Below are 15247 nucleotides of genomic sequence, written 5' to 3'. Positions count from 1 at the left end.
AATTAAAAGCCTAACATTATGTGTAGACATATTGTTGTATGAATTGTTCTAGCTTAAGGCCTTAAATGTGTGAATTTTTTAAAAATTCTGATGATCTCTGCATATTAGCTTATCCTTGTCCTGGTGGAGCTGATGCTGATACAGGTAAGCCGTGGCAATGTCAGCATGTCTGTCTCCCCCCACCTGGAAATTTCAATGTTTGTAGCAGGCTTGATGGAGTCCCAGAGCTCCTTCATCATTGCTGATGCTTTTAACCGCTACCAAAAAATCATCTTTTTGCATTCAAACTCTCGGTTCGACTTTCGTGATCCAACAGAGCTTCTCTTAAGTGGTGAAGAGCTTTACCTTGAAAAGCTCCTTGTGAATGTCTCCTCAGATGATGACACAGTGAGTAAGACTACAATTGACCTCTGGTGTTTTCCATTTCAACAATGCTAGATTGGTTAGCAATATTAATTGATTGGTTTATTCTGGAGCCCACTGAAATTTAGGACTTTGAATGAGTGCAGCTGGACTTTGATACAGATGAAAGCTACCACCTTTATATACCTAGTGATTTGAGTGTGGAGCAAGCTTATCTTCAGGTATGACTGAACTTTACTTGGGTGTGTGGACACTGTAATTTTAACGCACAAACATTTGAATTATCAACTGATTATGCCAGTCTTTTATCCAGTTAAATAAAACCTATCTATTGGCAAGATTGTACCCCAGTAATGAAGTTATCCTTGTGGGTTCATAGAGAATGAAATTTAATCTCTCACCTCCAAACACCAAAACTTGCACACGCACTTGCGCGCGCACACACACACACACACACACACAATTTTTCTATATCACAATGCTAATCAATTGATGAACAATCATCTATTACAAAACCATCTCCATAGCATGGTGTATCTTTCAACAACCATGAAAACTAGGTCCTGCAACTTGCAACTTGCAAAGAGTGCAGTGTGGAATACCTTTGGTCCATTCATTAGGCCTAATTCAAGCATTTAAGGAGTTCTTTGTTAGCTCTTTGAGAAGGTAATCGAGCCAGGAGTATGGCAAGAATGACTATCAAAGTTTTGTTCACAATGTTTCATTAGGCATAGAACTCCTAAACACATTTACCATTATCTTAAGCATTCCCATTCAAGTGGATGACACAAATTCTCCATATAGCAAGAAAAATGCTCTAAGAGAAACATAGTATGTATTTGAAGAGAGAAGGGAAGACACATCGATCCATCTAGGGATATCACTAATTCCTAAAGAAGTAGAGAAACAATACATTGTATGCTACCACAATCTGAAGCTGGGGCACTATGTATCAACGAGAAGAATCACATGGAAGAGACTATAACACAACGGGAAAAGAATCTGCAAACGCTTAAAATACTTGAACTGAGAGAGATTGCGTGACATCCACCAACATATGGCCAAAGCTCCTCTACACACTTTGTAGTCTGCGGGTGTAACCGTCTAGTGCTACCAGCTAGAGGAAGAGAGAATTCCTCTCAAACATGCATAATCGAGATAGAGATAGAATGAGAGGAATAGAGATACTTGATTGGCCTGAGAGTAAGTAGCTTGAGATACAATAGAGATAGAGGGGCAGAGTTCCCCTTTTCACATAGCACCGGTCCCTCAATAGGCACCTTGGCGGTATTTCTTTATTGTTAAAAAAAATTCAGCCAACTGTACAATGAATCTCTCATGGAGAGATGGTGCCCCGAAGCTGAGAAATTAAGCATACAAACAACTGGTTTCTGGCCTTTAAATAGGTTTGGTTGAATGTTTGAGGTAACTTTGCTATTTGGCGATTGATGCCCATGCAAGTGAGCCACTTGGCTGGTTATGCCTTCTACAACCAAGTCTCTTGTTAGTGTAACAGGCTTGGACACTCCAAGCGTGAAATCAATAGCAACACACGAACGTAAACTTCAAAATCATTGAACTTTGAGAGAGAGAGAGAGAGAGAGAGAGAGAGAGAGAGAGAGAGAGAGAGTCGACACGGCTCGCTGGAGTTCTGTGCCCCACTGCCCAGAGGTATTGACCCCAAAGTCTTGGTGCCCCTCTCGGTATTTCTTTATCATTAATCATTGCAAAGTACAACTCCCGAGGGATCTTTGCTCTTAGACTCTGCGGCCAGATGCTTTGCAGAGTGAGGCCCTAGGGGCTCTTATAAACTTACAAGGGATGCCCTAAAAGCAGAGCCCCAAAAGTAGTAAACTCAAAAGCATCTTGTCCCAAAATCTGCCATAAAAAAGAAGTCAGAGCAAATTATGGAATTCCGTACAGCATGTCACGTCATCAGTTGTCAGCGCATAACGCGGAAATCCGTACTGTTTGCCACATTAGCTTGTTAGTGCAATTCCCGGGCTTGTCCGTATAGCATGCTGCCGCGTAAGCTTTCCTCTGTCCCGGGCAGTATTGCCACCTCATTATTTTGTGACATACCCCCCTCTTGAAAGAGTTGTAATCGCCCTCGATTATGCCTACAAAACAGACAGAGGCCATAAACCAGTTCAGTAAACACCGACTCTAAGTACTGACGCACTAGACAAACACAAATCTAGCACTTGCACAAAGACGACTCAATCAGTGCAGATTCACAGGATATCAATCACATAGAAATTGATTCCAGATCTAAGACCATGATTTTTGGCAACGTATTTAGCAATCACATCTAGATCCATCCCGGACCTCACTGAATACGGATTAACTAATTCTTATTGCGATTATGTCTATAGATTCTCAAGACCGAAATGGTGCAATCATTTGGTCTTTCAAACCTGCACTCAAACACAATTATATGAGTGAGCACAAAAATCAGATTCATTTTCGGGAATTCCCATTTCGAAGTACTTCTTTCAGTCTAGGAGAATATTGTTAGCCCATCAGTATCCATGAAATCCAAAGGAAAATCAATGACTTTATTCCATACAGGTAAGCTGTGAACAAAGGAGTAGAGTGACTCCCTTCTTGTGTAGTCCCGTCAGCACTAGATTCAACCTTGCTGATCCACCGGATCTCTCGGAATAGCCGAAGCTAAACCGAAAATCTCAAGGTAAATTTTCAAATCCGAGGAGTATCTGCTAGGTCCTCCTCCTCCATCCACTTCGCATTGGATAGTTCTTGACTAAGAACCGACGTTCACTTTACCTTTCACTTTCCTTTCCTTATGAGCCAGTATTTGTTCCAAAACGAGTATCTCTTGCTCCCTTCCACTTCAAGTTGCTCCTTAGGCTCCCCGTCGCTGGCACCTCACCCTTGAAAGGTTTCAAGAGACTCACATGAAAAGCATCGTGAATCTTCCAAGTTTCTAGCAACTTCAATTTGAAGGATACATCACTTATCTTCTCTTGAATTTGGAAAAGGGCCATAGTACCAAATTTTTAGCTTTGGAAAAAGCCGCTCCTTTCCCTTCCGTTTCCCAAGGCATGCCTTCTCAAAACTTAAAGAGCACCCAATCATCTTCCTTCAACTTCAAGTCACGTCTATGTCTATCTCCTGCTATTATGTCCCGCTCATAGGAGAGGGGATCTAGCCCAGATGCCGTCGGGATGGGCGTCCAGTGTCTGGGCGGATGTAGTGTGAACCCGGCCAGTGTGGCCGACCATTATTATAAAAGGGAGGCCAAGGCCTCATTTACAGTTATCGACCCCCATTGGCAAAGTGCCAGTGGTTAGCCCGCGAGGCTAGGAGTGCGCGAGGTCACCTCGAGGAGGTGAGGCCAGGTGGTATGGGACGCTCGGTCTTACAGGTGCACGCCTACGTCCTCGGACGCTGGCCCTAGCACGGGGGAGCTGCCGGATGGTGGCTATGGTCGGGTGGCTTGTCCGACACGTGTCTGTAGGCGGTCCGTGTGGCCGGGAGATCCTTTCTCCTCGTTCGTTTCATGGTATCAGAGCCGGCTTGGCTGTACGAGGGACTGTGTGCACACCTACGGACAGGTTCGAGTCGGATAGTCTTTGTTTCATGCAATTTTTGATGAAATAGTTATTTAATCAATCATTTTTCTTCTGTTGAGCATGTTTGCAGATGATATTTAACAGACTGCTTACTGATTTTTGATAAAATTAAGCGATTTAAAAGGGGGAAGTGCTGAAAATCAGAAGATTTTTATTGAATTTACTGGTTTTCGATGAAAATCAGTATATTTATCCTTAATTTGCTGATTTTATATTAAAATTCAGCATATTGTAACTCTTTCAATCTCTTTGTGCGAAGCATAGAGAGAGAGAGAGAGAGAGAGAGAGAGAGAGAAAGAGAGAGAGAGAGTACCTCTCTCGTGCAAGCTAGGGCCTGCTTGTTCTTCTGCTGAGAAGGGGAGAGATAGAGCAGTAGCGTGCCTTTGTTGCAGCGCTACAGGAGAGAGAGAGGCCAGCCTTTTCCAGCGTGGAGGCTGCTCCAACGTGGACTTTGCCTTCGCGTGTTAGCCACAAGCGGGCACAAGCCACAACGCCTCCTCTTTTCTCCATGCGGCATCTTGCTATGGGCAGCGCTCGATTTTTTCCCTCAGCCAATGTTGGAGTCTATTTTACGCTGCCTTGTTTTAATACTTGACCAGGGACTTTTTTTTTTAAGTGACTTGGTCACTTGAGGTTTTTTTTAAAAGTATGGGCAGGACATTTTAATTTTTAAAGATGAGTGTGAAACCTGCACATTAATAAAAAAACTCACTTACAGACATTTGCAGAGCTTACAGAGAACTCATTTTCTCAAGTCTTTTGCTTCTCTCTCGCACTTCCTCTCTCTCACCTGCTCGCGCTCTCGCGCTCCTGCGCTCCAGCCATCACCTGCTCGCCTTCAGACGCTCACGCGAACGCGTGCAGCTCCTCGAACTTCACTTTTTCGCGATCGAAAAGCGCAGAAAAGGCCCGATTTTGCATGAAACTTTCAGTTTTTCACGCACTTCGCCATGGATTCCTCTAGCTCAGACGTGCAGCGTGACGACGTGCCAGGTAATATCCAAATTCCATTCACGCATGCTCTTTATACATGGATTACAAGTACTTTCCAGAGTTTCGACCAGCGCGTCACCACTCTGGAAAACGCGAATGTTCAGACGAACCTTTGCTTGGCCTCTCTCGAAGGGGTCGTATAGGGGCTCAGTTCCCGACTTTCTACTCTCGAAAATATGGCTCAGTCGATGACTGCGCGTATTTCCGAGGGCGAAACCCATCTCTAGCAATTGCGGATATAGATTACTGCTTTTCGGCGTTCGCAGGGTGGTCCGATTGCCACAATTCCGTACAAAACTACAAATTTCTCAGGTGAAGAGAAGGAGTGTACGGAATTGGCCGTAAATAACTGGCTGCACCAGTGGACCACATACTTTGATCTCCATGGGGAGCATGATGAACAGGGGATTCAGACGATTCCTCTCTATCTGCGTAGAAAGGCGATTACTTGGTGGCGTGATATGACAGAAAAGCCTACGACGTGGGCTGATTTTTGTGTGAAATTCAAGAGGGATTTCACTAAAATGGACCCTTTGAAAGCTTATGCCAAACTGCAGAGTCTTTCGATGAAAACTCTTATCTTTTGATAAATATACGATAGCTTTCAAAGAGGCGCTCACCTTCTTCAAGGTGGATTCTACGCACGCCGTGCACATGTACTTGTTGGGGTTACATGAAGATTACCGTTGGGCCTTGATCAAGGACAAAGCCCCGACTGATGTCGAGGATGCAGTGGCAAAGGCCAGAACGTTCCATTTGATAAATGGAGCGAATTATGAGAAGAAAAGAATTGCAGACCATCAATCCGGTGAGGGTGCTTCGAGGAAGCGACCTCGATTCTAGCATAAGTCCAAATCACCGCCGACATCTTCTCAGGAGAAGAAGAAAGCCAGAAATGCTTCAGTTGCTGATGCAGTGAAGAAGGGGGCTTGCTTTGGATGTGGCTAGACGGGTCACCAAATCAAGGATTGCCCCAAGAAGAAAAAGACGCAGAAACCTTATGGTCGTCCTTCGGTTCAGATTCACGAGATCTCAGGTAACTCTGATGTTGTTCAAGTTGAAATCTATCATTTAGCGCACAGTTCATGCACTAATTGTACTTTTAGCACCAGAGTGTTTGATAAGCACGATCTTCTCCGTTTCCTCGGGAAGATCAATGGTCACGACGTGATTGTACTCCTTGATATGGAAGCTCACACAATTTTGTGGATGCAAAATTGGTGCAGAAACTGAGCCTGCGGACGCGGGACAGTGACCATGAGTATCGCGTGAAGATGGCTCATGGCGTGGATACGGATGTATGGAATCGAATGGTTCCAGACTTGTCTGTCACGTGACACATCCTAACCCTATGTGTCCGTGGACAAGCTACACCATAGCACGGTTTCCGTCAAGTCCAGTCAAGTTAGATCAGAAGTGATCTGGCACTTTTGTGAGTCTATTCGTAGACTATGCATGCCCAGTCACTCAGTGTAGATGCATATCCTTTGGTTGCACCTTGCATAAGCATAAGCATTTCCATCAGATTCAATCAAAGTCAGTTTGGGGATTTTTCAGATGACTTTATCCCATTTTTCCCTATTTTTGACATTTTTCACTTATTTATTAAGTGACTTTTGTTGAGTACTCAGTAGGGCAAATTGGGTAAGTTAATATATAAGCAAACCCAAGTTAGCACAAATTGGCAGATGAGCAAAGGCACAGCAGGCTTTCCCAAGCAACAGGTGCCCCACCCTCTCTCAACAAGACTCCCCTTCCCTCAGCCATCAGCGTTTTCAGCCATCGCCAAAAGGACCTTCCTCTTGGCGTTTTATCCAAATCAGCCTCGCCAGCCATCCCTCATCACCTGGCGTTTTCCCCCCCTTCAGCATACCACACCTAGCGTTTTCTGGGATCGCTAGAGCATCAGCCTACTGCAACGTACTGCAACGTTTTTGCTTCAAGAGTCTGGCGTTTTTGTCAACGATAGGAGATCTGCTGCCAGCGTTTTTATCAGCCCAGGAACAACTCCAAAACGCAGTCCAAACAGCAGCTATACCAGCGTTTTTATTCACCAATTCAGCCCCTTCAAGGACAGTCAAATTCAGCCCGACAAAACAGTAATTTTCAGCCTTAAGACAGCAGTAGAAAACAGCCTATTTCAGCCCCGAACAGTCCATGAAAATCAGCAGATAGAAGATCCCAATTTTCAGCCACGAAGTCGTCGTCGTCATCGCCGTCATCGTCATCGGCATAGTCCCATTGCATCAGTCCATTGCATACGCGTTGTACACCTTTGTGCAATCAAGTAGACCACTCTCGCCGACAGGAGTGGGGCCTTCGGAGGAGGGTTTTACAACCTCTCGGTGTCGTATCTTTTCTCTCTCCTTCTCTTAGTCTCATTCACTTGCACGCTTATCCACTCACTTTGTTCGTGATCACAGCATTCTCCATAAGACGGAAAGCTCTCTTTCCCTAAGAATTAAAAGGAACCTTGAGTAGTAAAGATCACTAATCTTGAGAAAATACAACATTCATTCCTCTGCACCTTACATTGGTATCAGAGCTTTGGAAGTGTTCTGCATTACTCAAGGAAAGAACCACAAGAACCACAAGAATTTTTTTTGCTTGTTGCGATCGCGTGGCGATTCCTAATCGTGTTTTGTTGAAGAGTGACAGGAATCCAAAGAAAGAAGGGCTTGTTCAACCTCCCTTTGTGTCTCTTTTCACTCATTGACAGCGGACCGTGCACTTAGCGGCCGGCCAATCGACGTGAGGTGGGAAAAAGAAACCTTGGTGTGAGCGCAAGGCCGCCAAGGGGTGCGCCCGCAGAAAAGGGTAGAACTCGGGTGAAGAGAAGATCCTTCTCAAACGCGATTTGCAAGCAAAAGAATCCCTCAAGAACCTCAAGATCCTCAAGAAGAGGCACAGCTCGCCGTGCACCTAGAGGCAGCTGACGATTTCACGCCCCTCTCTTTTAGTTGGGCTGATTTCCAAGACAAGCTCAAGGCGCGGTTTATGCCACTTCAGTACCTTGCACGCTTGAAAGAGGATTGGCGTAACCTCAAGCAACAGGGTATGCCAGTCATGTCTTTTTCTAACCGTGTTTTGCAGCTAGGCACTCAACTACGCAAGTCGGATGATGAGCGCAAAGAGGCTTTTCTATTTGGGTTAGACGAATACATCAAGTTTGATGTTGAAATTTGACCCCGTGGATCTCAACAAGGCGGTAGCAATCGCTCTCGCCCAAGAGATGAAGCACAACAAGGGAAAGCCTAAGGAGAACAAGTCTTCTGAAGGGACATCTCAGAATTCTCAGAACACACAAAATGGTAAGAACGGTAAGAATGGTAATTCTTCTAGCCCTTCTTCCTCTAATTCCTCGGAAAAGAACTCTAACAATGAATCTAAGGGTAAAGCTAAAGCACTTGCAAAACCTAAGCTAACCCCTGATGAAAAAGCTTCTCAAGGAATTATAGGACGATACATCACGGCGGAAGAACAAGTGATTTATGCTAAAGAAGGTCGATGTTTTCAATGTCATGTCAAGGGTTACATTAAGAAGGCGTGTCCTAAGACAGTCCCACCTAAAGAACCAAAGGCACCCACAACTACCACAAACTTTGTCACAACACAACCTACATCTTCTCCTGAGTCTGACACACACATTGATGAATCTCTATTGAAGTGTTATAGTCATGTAAAAGGACAACGTTTTATCATATTGTTTGATCCAGGCAGTATGCATGATGTGATTAGTCACTCTCTTGTTGAGAGAGCCCGCCTAGAGGTTAGTCAGAAATCTCCTCTCGAGGTTTCTCTCGAGGTTTCTGGCTTCGCTCCTGGTATGGACTCTCTCATCACGAAGGAGTGCCTTCATGTGATGTTTACCGTTCAACAAGCTTCTTTTCGTAGGAAATTTCTTGTGTCTCCTCTCTCAGGATGTGATATGATTTTGGGTATAAAATGGTTTCGTGAACTCAATGCTCTCATTGTTTTTGAAGCTAACACTCTCATTTTACATGCCAAATCTGATTCCCCCTTCATCATTCGTGCTAAGGAGGGCTTGCATTCTTTGCCTCTCATCTCGCATGTACAGGTAAAGCGTGAATTACGACGAGGAGCACAAGTGGCATTCATATATGCTGCCCCAGTTTCCCAGAGCATTCAGGCTCCAGGTAAGTATTCGGAATTGTTTACGAAATTTAAACATCTCTTTTTGTAGGATGATCTTCCCCCTCATCTCCCACCGGAGCGGCCGGAGGACCATCGCATCAAGCTTATGGAGGGAGCGCAGCCTGTTAGTAACGCTCCTTACCGTTTGAACAAGTCACAGGAGGAAGAGTTAGAGTGACAACTCACGGAGTTGGTGGCTAGAGGATTCATACGTCCAGTGTAAGTCTTTTTGCTGCCCCTATTTTGTTCGTTCGCAAGAAGGATGGTTCGTCTCGTTTGTGTGTTGATTACAGGCATTAAACAAGATGACCGTCAAGAACAAGTTTCCGATGCCTCGCATTGAGTATATGTAACTAAGTCAAACTTTGTAAATAATTAATTTATTTACAAAAAAAGAATTATCTAATTAGTTGTGTGCACACCAGAATAGGCCTAGCAGTTCTAAGGCCTTAGGTGAGCCTAAATGCGGGCTAGAACACCTCAGAGGAACCTTAGCAGAAATTAACCTGAAGCCCTAGTGATTGGGAAATCGGGTCTTCAGAAAGGGGTAAGCAGTAGCCTCAGATTTTAGGCTCAGGAAAAATACGCGCGTCAATACAAGCACATGAATGAGATGGGGTCCTTAGAACAGTGACCCTAAGGCTAATAAAGCTAATAAAGCCTTAGGGTAAGTTTCGTTAAATTAAATTTAACGATCCGTGCCCGGGAGGCGGCCGGACAAGTGTGAACAGGTAAAGGCGGTGCAGTGTCAGTGCGGCATTGCGCCGGCAGACCTTTGGTATTCTCATAAAAGAATCATTGGTAGCATTTGTTAGTTAGTTGCACATTTTTAATTAATGAGCTAGAAGTTTTTAAAGTCAAAAGTTGAATGGTTTTTAAGTTTTTAAAGTAAGTGTGTCAAGGGGCACACTTACCAATGCAAACTAACTCTCTCTCACTCTCACTCTTACCCTCTCTCTCTTCCTAGCGTCCCCTCTCCCTGATGGCTATTTAGGAGCCCCCCCTCCCCCATTTTCAGGGCTGGTAGTGCACCTAACCCCCCTAATGTGAGCGTGCTCTACGCGGTGGAGCCCTCCATTGAAGCTTGAGAGTAGCCCCTTGCGACATATGTGGTAGCCTTGTGCTCCCATTGTCAAGAACAAGGGATCTCACAGTCATAGACACCTTCTGGTGAAGTTCCATTGCGAGAAGCTGCCGTAGACGCTCTCTTAGCAGAGTGCGGCTGCTGTAATTCTCTGTTTTCAGCCCCTAATCACCTCGATTAGGGCTGTTTTCAGCAGATCAGCCATAGAAATTCTCTTCTCTGTCCTTATCCTAAGTCTACATCAAGTTTGGCGCGATTCCACCGCGAAGAAGACCTTTGTTTCGGCGTAGGGGTGTGCATAGGTAAGAATTTCAGGTTATGTGCAGAAAATTACAGCAAGCATGTGCGTATGGATTTTGCTTGTTTCTCTTTTGTGTTCGATGCATGAATAAATGAGCATGCAGGCAACACATAACGGAAGATGGACTCTCCTCTGTGAGAGCTTCCGATGAGTTGTTTTGGAAGATAGACTCTCTTTTCAAGAGCTTCCAACCAGTCTCGCAGAAGAGGGGAAATCTCTTAAGTAGAAAGAAAGTGGAAACACTTTCTCAGTCAGTAGTCAGAACAGAACAGAAGAAAGAATAGAGGACGGGCGTATGCCCCGTTCCCGTGCTTGTAAAGATTCTCCCTTAGTAATAAAGATATTCTCTTTATGGGGGGGGACCAACCCATCTTCTGGTCCCCAATGGAGTGTCAAGTTTTCTCTCCCCCTCTAATTCTCTTGAGTATTTGAAGTGCAATTAAACGTCAGTTTACGCTTCCGTATTTTTGTGACAATGGTATCAGAGCAAGGTCCTCTCTCTCTTCCTGAAGGGATTGACGACTCTTGGCAGACTGCAGAAATGGGAGGACGCGAGATAGAGTTCTCTCTCCTTCAACAGCAGGTGGAAGAGTTGCAGAAAGCTCTCTCCCATCCAGAAGTCCAAAAGATTCTCCATACTCTTGAAAAAGGGAAGGAGAAAATGCCGATGGGGTCGGGAGAAATCCCGCAGAACCCAAAGGCGCCCCAACCAAGAAAAGATCCTTTGATTGGAACTTCCCGCATGCACGAGAGGCAGAAGAAATCTCCAGAACGTCATGTGCGGTTTAATCCAAAAGTTCAAGAGCAGGATCCCCCTGATTCCCCTCTGTTCTCTTTCATGAAGGATCTGGAAGACATAGTTTCTCCGGAAGACATGTTTCTCGACGATCCGTCGTAGCAAGAAGTACATTCAAGGAAAAGGACTCCTGTCCCCAAGGAGTCTAAGCATCGAAAGAAGGAGCACCATAAGAAGAAGCACCACAGGCAGAAAACATTCAAGTCGGGAGATAAAGATGTGAAATTCGACACCTACAATGGACGGCGTGATAATGAGAGCTTTGGCTTTCATCCGCCAATTTGAAGTTGCATTTGCTGAAGGGAATTTTAAAGATAGATCCAAGCTTCGCCATGTTAGTTTGTACCTGAAAGGCACCGCCAGCAATTGGTGGTTAACCCTTATCCTGGAAGATCGCAAACCCCAAGATTGGACCGCTTTCAAGAAGGAGTTCTACGCACAGTTCCTTCCTCCAGACTATGAGGAAGAGGTAAAGAAAGAATGGGATCAACTATCACAGTCAGAGAACGAAACTGTTCCACGCTATGTGGATAGGTTTTGGGACGTTCTCTTGAAAGTCACTCCATTCAAGAAGATTGACGATTCGGAGAAGATGCGCAAGTTTGAAGCAGGTTTGCATGAAGCCTTGCAAAAGGCTATGAAGCTTTACCCTCGAGGTAACTTGCAGATACTTATGGAATCAGCCCGCATAGCTGATGGAATACATGACAAGGGTACTCCCAGGAAGATGAAGCAAAGCACTTACCATGCTAAGCAGAAGGCTCTCCATGAGCAGCCTACCTCTTCTACTTCTTCTCAAAAGAAGAAAAGAACCGCCTCCGAAGCAGAAGCAAAGCCAAATCAGCCCAAGAAAGGGAGATATCTCTCTCCTGCTGAGTTGCGAACATACATTAGTGAAGGAAGATGCTTCAAGTGCGGACAAGTTGGTCATATGAAGGGTGACTGTCCTACCAAACCTCCACAACCACCCTCTTCCAATGCAGTCCCAGATGTACAGGGAAATACAACCAAGGATGGAAAAGAAAGAGCTCTTCTCAAAGCATGGGGTAGTATCAACAATCAGCGGGCTCTTATTTTGTTTGACCCTGGTAGTACAGACAACTTCATCTCTACCAAGCTAGCTAACGACCTGAACTTGCAGCCCAATCGTTTTGGAGTCTCTATTCAAGCGCAATCTGCTTTCAAAGGGCAGAACTCAAACTCTACTCCAATCATAGGGAAGTTGAATCTAAAGGTCGACGACTACAAGGATCAAGAGTCTTTCTTACTAGCTTCACTGGAAGGATGCGATGTTATCTTGGGAATGCCTTGGCACTACAAGATGCATCCCATTCCTGACTATGTTCAGAAAACCTTATCTTTTGCTCATAAAGGAAAGGAGTATCTTGTACTTGCAGATGCAGGTGATTGGCGTATTCCTATCGCCAATCACATTGCCATCAAGAAAGAAATGAAAAAGTGTTTCAGCGTACTTGATTTTTGCAAGAGAGAGAGATGTGTCTGTTTCACAACTTTCTTCCTCTTTAGAGCAAAAAAGACTTAAGTTAATAGAAAGATATAAAGATTGTTTTGCAGATGAACTTCCAAATGAACTCCCACCTTCGCGACCTGAGGATCATACAATTGATTTGATCCCAAGAAGTTCTCCTCCAAATCAGCCCCCTTATCGAGTTAGTCTAATGCAGCAAGAGGAAATTCTCAGGCTGGTTAACGAACTTTTGGAGAAGGGCTTAATAAGGCCTAGTACTTCTCCATATTGTTCACCTGTCTTGCTAGTACAGAAAAAGGATGGCACATTCCGCATGTGCATAGACTATAGATCTCTAAACAAGATCACAATCAAGAATCGATTTCCAATCCCTCGGATTGACGACATTCTTGATAAGTTACAAGGAGCCAGTGTCTTTAGTCGTATAGACTTGAAGAGCGGTTATCATCAAATCCGCATAGCTCCTCAGGATGTGCATAAGACTTCATTTAAAACAACCTTCGGGTTGTATGAATTTCTAGTGATGCCTTTTGGGCTCACTAATGCACCAGCTACATTCAACAGAATGATGGATAGAATCTTCCACTCATACAAAAGTTTTACAGGCGTTTTCTTTGATGACGTCTTAATCTTCTCAGAGTCGGAAGACGAACACTATAAGCATCTCGCCTTAGTGTTTGAAGAATTACGCAAACACAAATTATTTGTGAATGCTAAAAAGAGTGAATTCTTTCTAAAAGAAATCCACTATTTGGGCCATATAGTATCTCACAACCAGGTGAGAATGGACCCTGATAAGATTCAAGCAGTTGTAGAATGGCCTACGCCAACTACGGTACATGATGTACGAAGTTTCCTTGGCCTCTGTTCCTATTATCGGCGTTTCATTCGAGCTTTTGCCGCGATAGCAGGTCCCCTCCATGACCTGACGAAGAAGCGGATTCCATTCCATTGGGGGTCTGGACAAAAACAAGCTTTCGAAAAGCTTAAGCATCTACTCAGTCACGGACCTGTTCTCACCGTCCCTGATCTTTGCAAACCTTTCGAGGTATACTGCGATGCATCTGGAGATTGTGTAGGAGCAGTTTTGAACCAAGAGGGTCACGCAATAGCCTATGAAAGTCGGCGCCTTAAAGATGCAGAGTTGCATGCCTCCATATACGAAAAAGAGCTAATGGCAGTAATTCATGCTCTTTCCATTTGGAAACACTATCTATTAGGAGCTGATTTTATTATCAAGACAAATCATCAAAGTCTTCGCTACTTTCTCACACAGAGAAAGTTATCAGAAAAGCAGATGAGATTGGCCAACTTTCTTTCAATGTTTCATTTTCAGATTTTACACACTTCTGGAACAAAGAATGCAGTTGCAGATGCTCTCTCCAGGCGTCCAAAGATCAATGCACTAACAACAATTTATCATGAGGAACTAGAATCTCTCAGCGAGATGTATCCTCAAGATCCAGACTTCGCCACAATTTGGGCAGATCTTCAAGCTGGTCACTCAAAGCCACCTTATTCTATCAGGGATAATACACTCTATCGTCAACAAGCAATATGCATAGCTCAGTCCTTACGATAAAAGGTGATGGATGAAGCACATAATTCTCCTTATGCCGGGCATCGGGGAATTGCTTCCACCACTAGTGCCCTCGAAAGGTATTTCTTTTGGCCAACACTCCGTGCGGACATTGAAAAACATGTACGTGAGTGTTTAGTTTGCCAAAAGGTAAAATATGACAGACATAAAGTTTATGGCAAGCTTCAACCGCTCCCTGTGCCTAACACGCCATGGGAAAGTATTGCCATGGATTTTATTACGGATCTTCCTCGATCCAAGAATGGAAATGATGCAATCTGGACTATAGTAGACAGATTCAGTAAGCAAGCCCATTTTCTTCCAGTAAAGAAGACGATCAAAGCTGATCACATGGCTAGAATATTTCTGGCTCAGATTTTTAAACACCATGGATTGCCAAAGACTATTGTGAGCGACAGAGATCCCCGCATGACTAGTCTATTTTGGCAGGCATTGTTTGGAAACTTGGGAACTAAGTTTGATTTTTCATCAGCTTATCATGCACAAACAGATGGTCAAAGCGAAATCGCTAATGCCACTGTTTTAGATCTCCTCAAGTGCTATGTTTCGGAACGACAATCCGAATGGGAACAATACTTACCAATAGTTGAGTTTGCGTATAATAATACCATACATTCCTCAACTGGTAAAGCTCCCTTTGAAATTATTTATGGGAAGCCACTCCTACTTCCTATTATGGTTACCAAAGAAAACATCTTCGCCGCAGATGAATTTGTGCGCAATATTGATATTGCCCATCAACAAGTAAAGCAAGCGATTCTTTGTACTCAAGAGCAACAGAAGAGAAAAGCAGACAAGCACAGAAGGAATCTCAATCTTGAAAAAGGACAATATGTCTTGCTTCGGTTTGAGAAAGCTAGATTGAAAAAG

At 44.2% G+C, this 15247-nt stretch overlaps 1 protein-coding gene across 2 annotated transcripts in view; it reads left to right on the top strand.

The window, feature by feature from the left end:
* LOC147445045 (beta-hexosaminidase 1-like) overlaps positions 1–15247 on the top strand; it is a 155413-nt gene that overhangs the window by 851 nt on the left and 139315 nt on the right. For both annotated transcript variants that reach the window (XM_086527522.1, XM_086527521.1), the window contains exons 2-3: positions 145–387; positions 510–584. In XM_086527522.1, coding sequence (XP_086383648.1) covers positions 145–387; positions 510–584 — 318 coding nt within the window. The remainder of the gene's footprint in view (positions 1–144; positions 388–509; positions 585–15247) is intronic.

The sequence above is a fragment of the Adiantum capillus-veneris genome, chromosome 13, assembly GCF_014529385.1.
Source record: "Adiantum capillus-veneris isolate H3 chromosome 13, ASM1452938v2, whole genome shotgun sequence".
In the NCBI taxonomy this organism is placed as follows: Eukaryota; Viridiplantae; Streptophyta; class Polypodiopsida; order Polypodiales; family Pteridaceae; genus Adiantum; species Adiantum capillus-veneris.
This window is presented reverse-complemented; position numbering and strand designations above follow the sequence as displayed.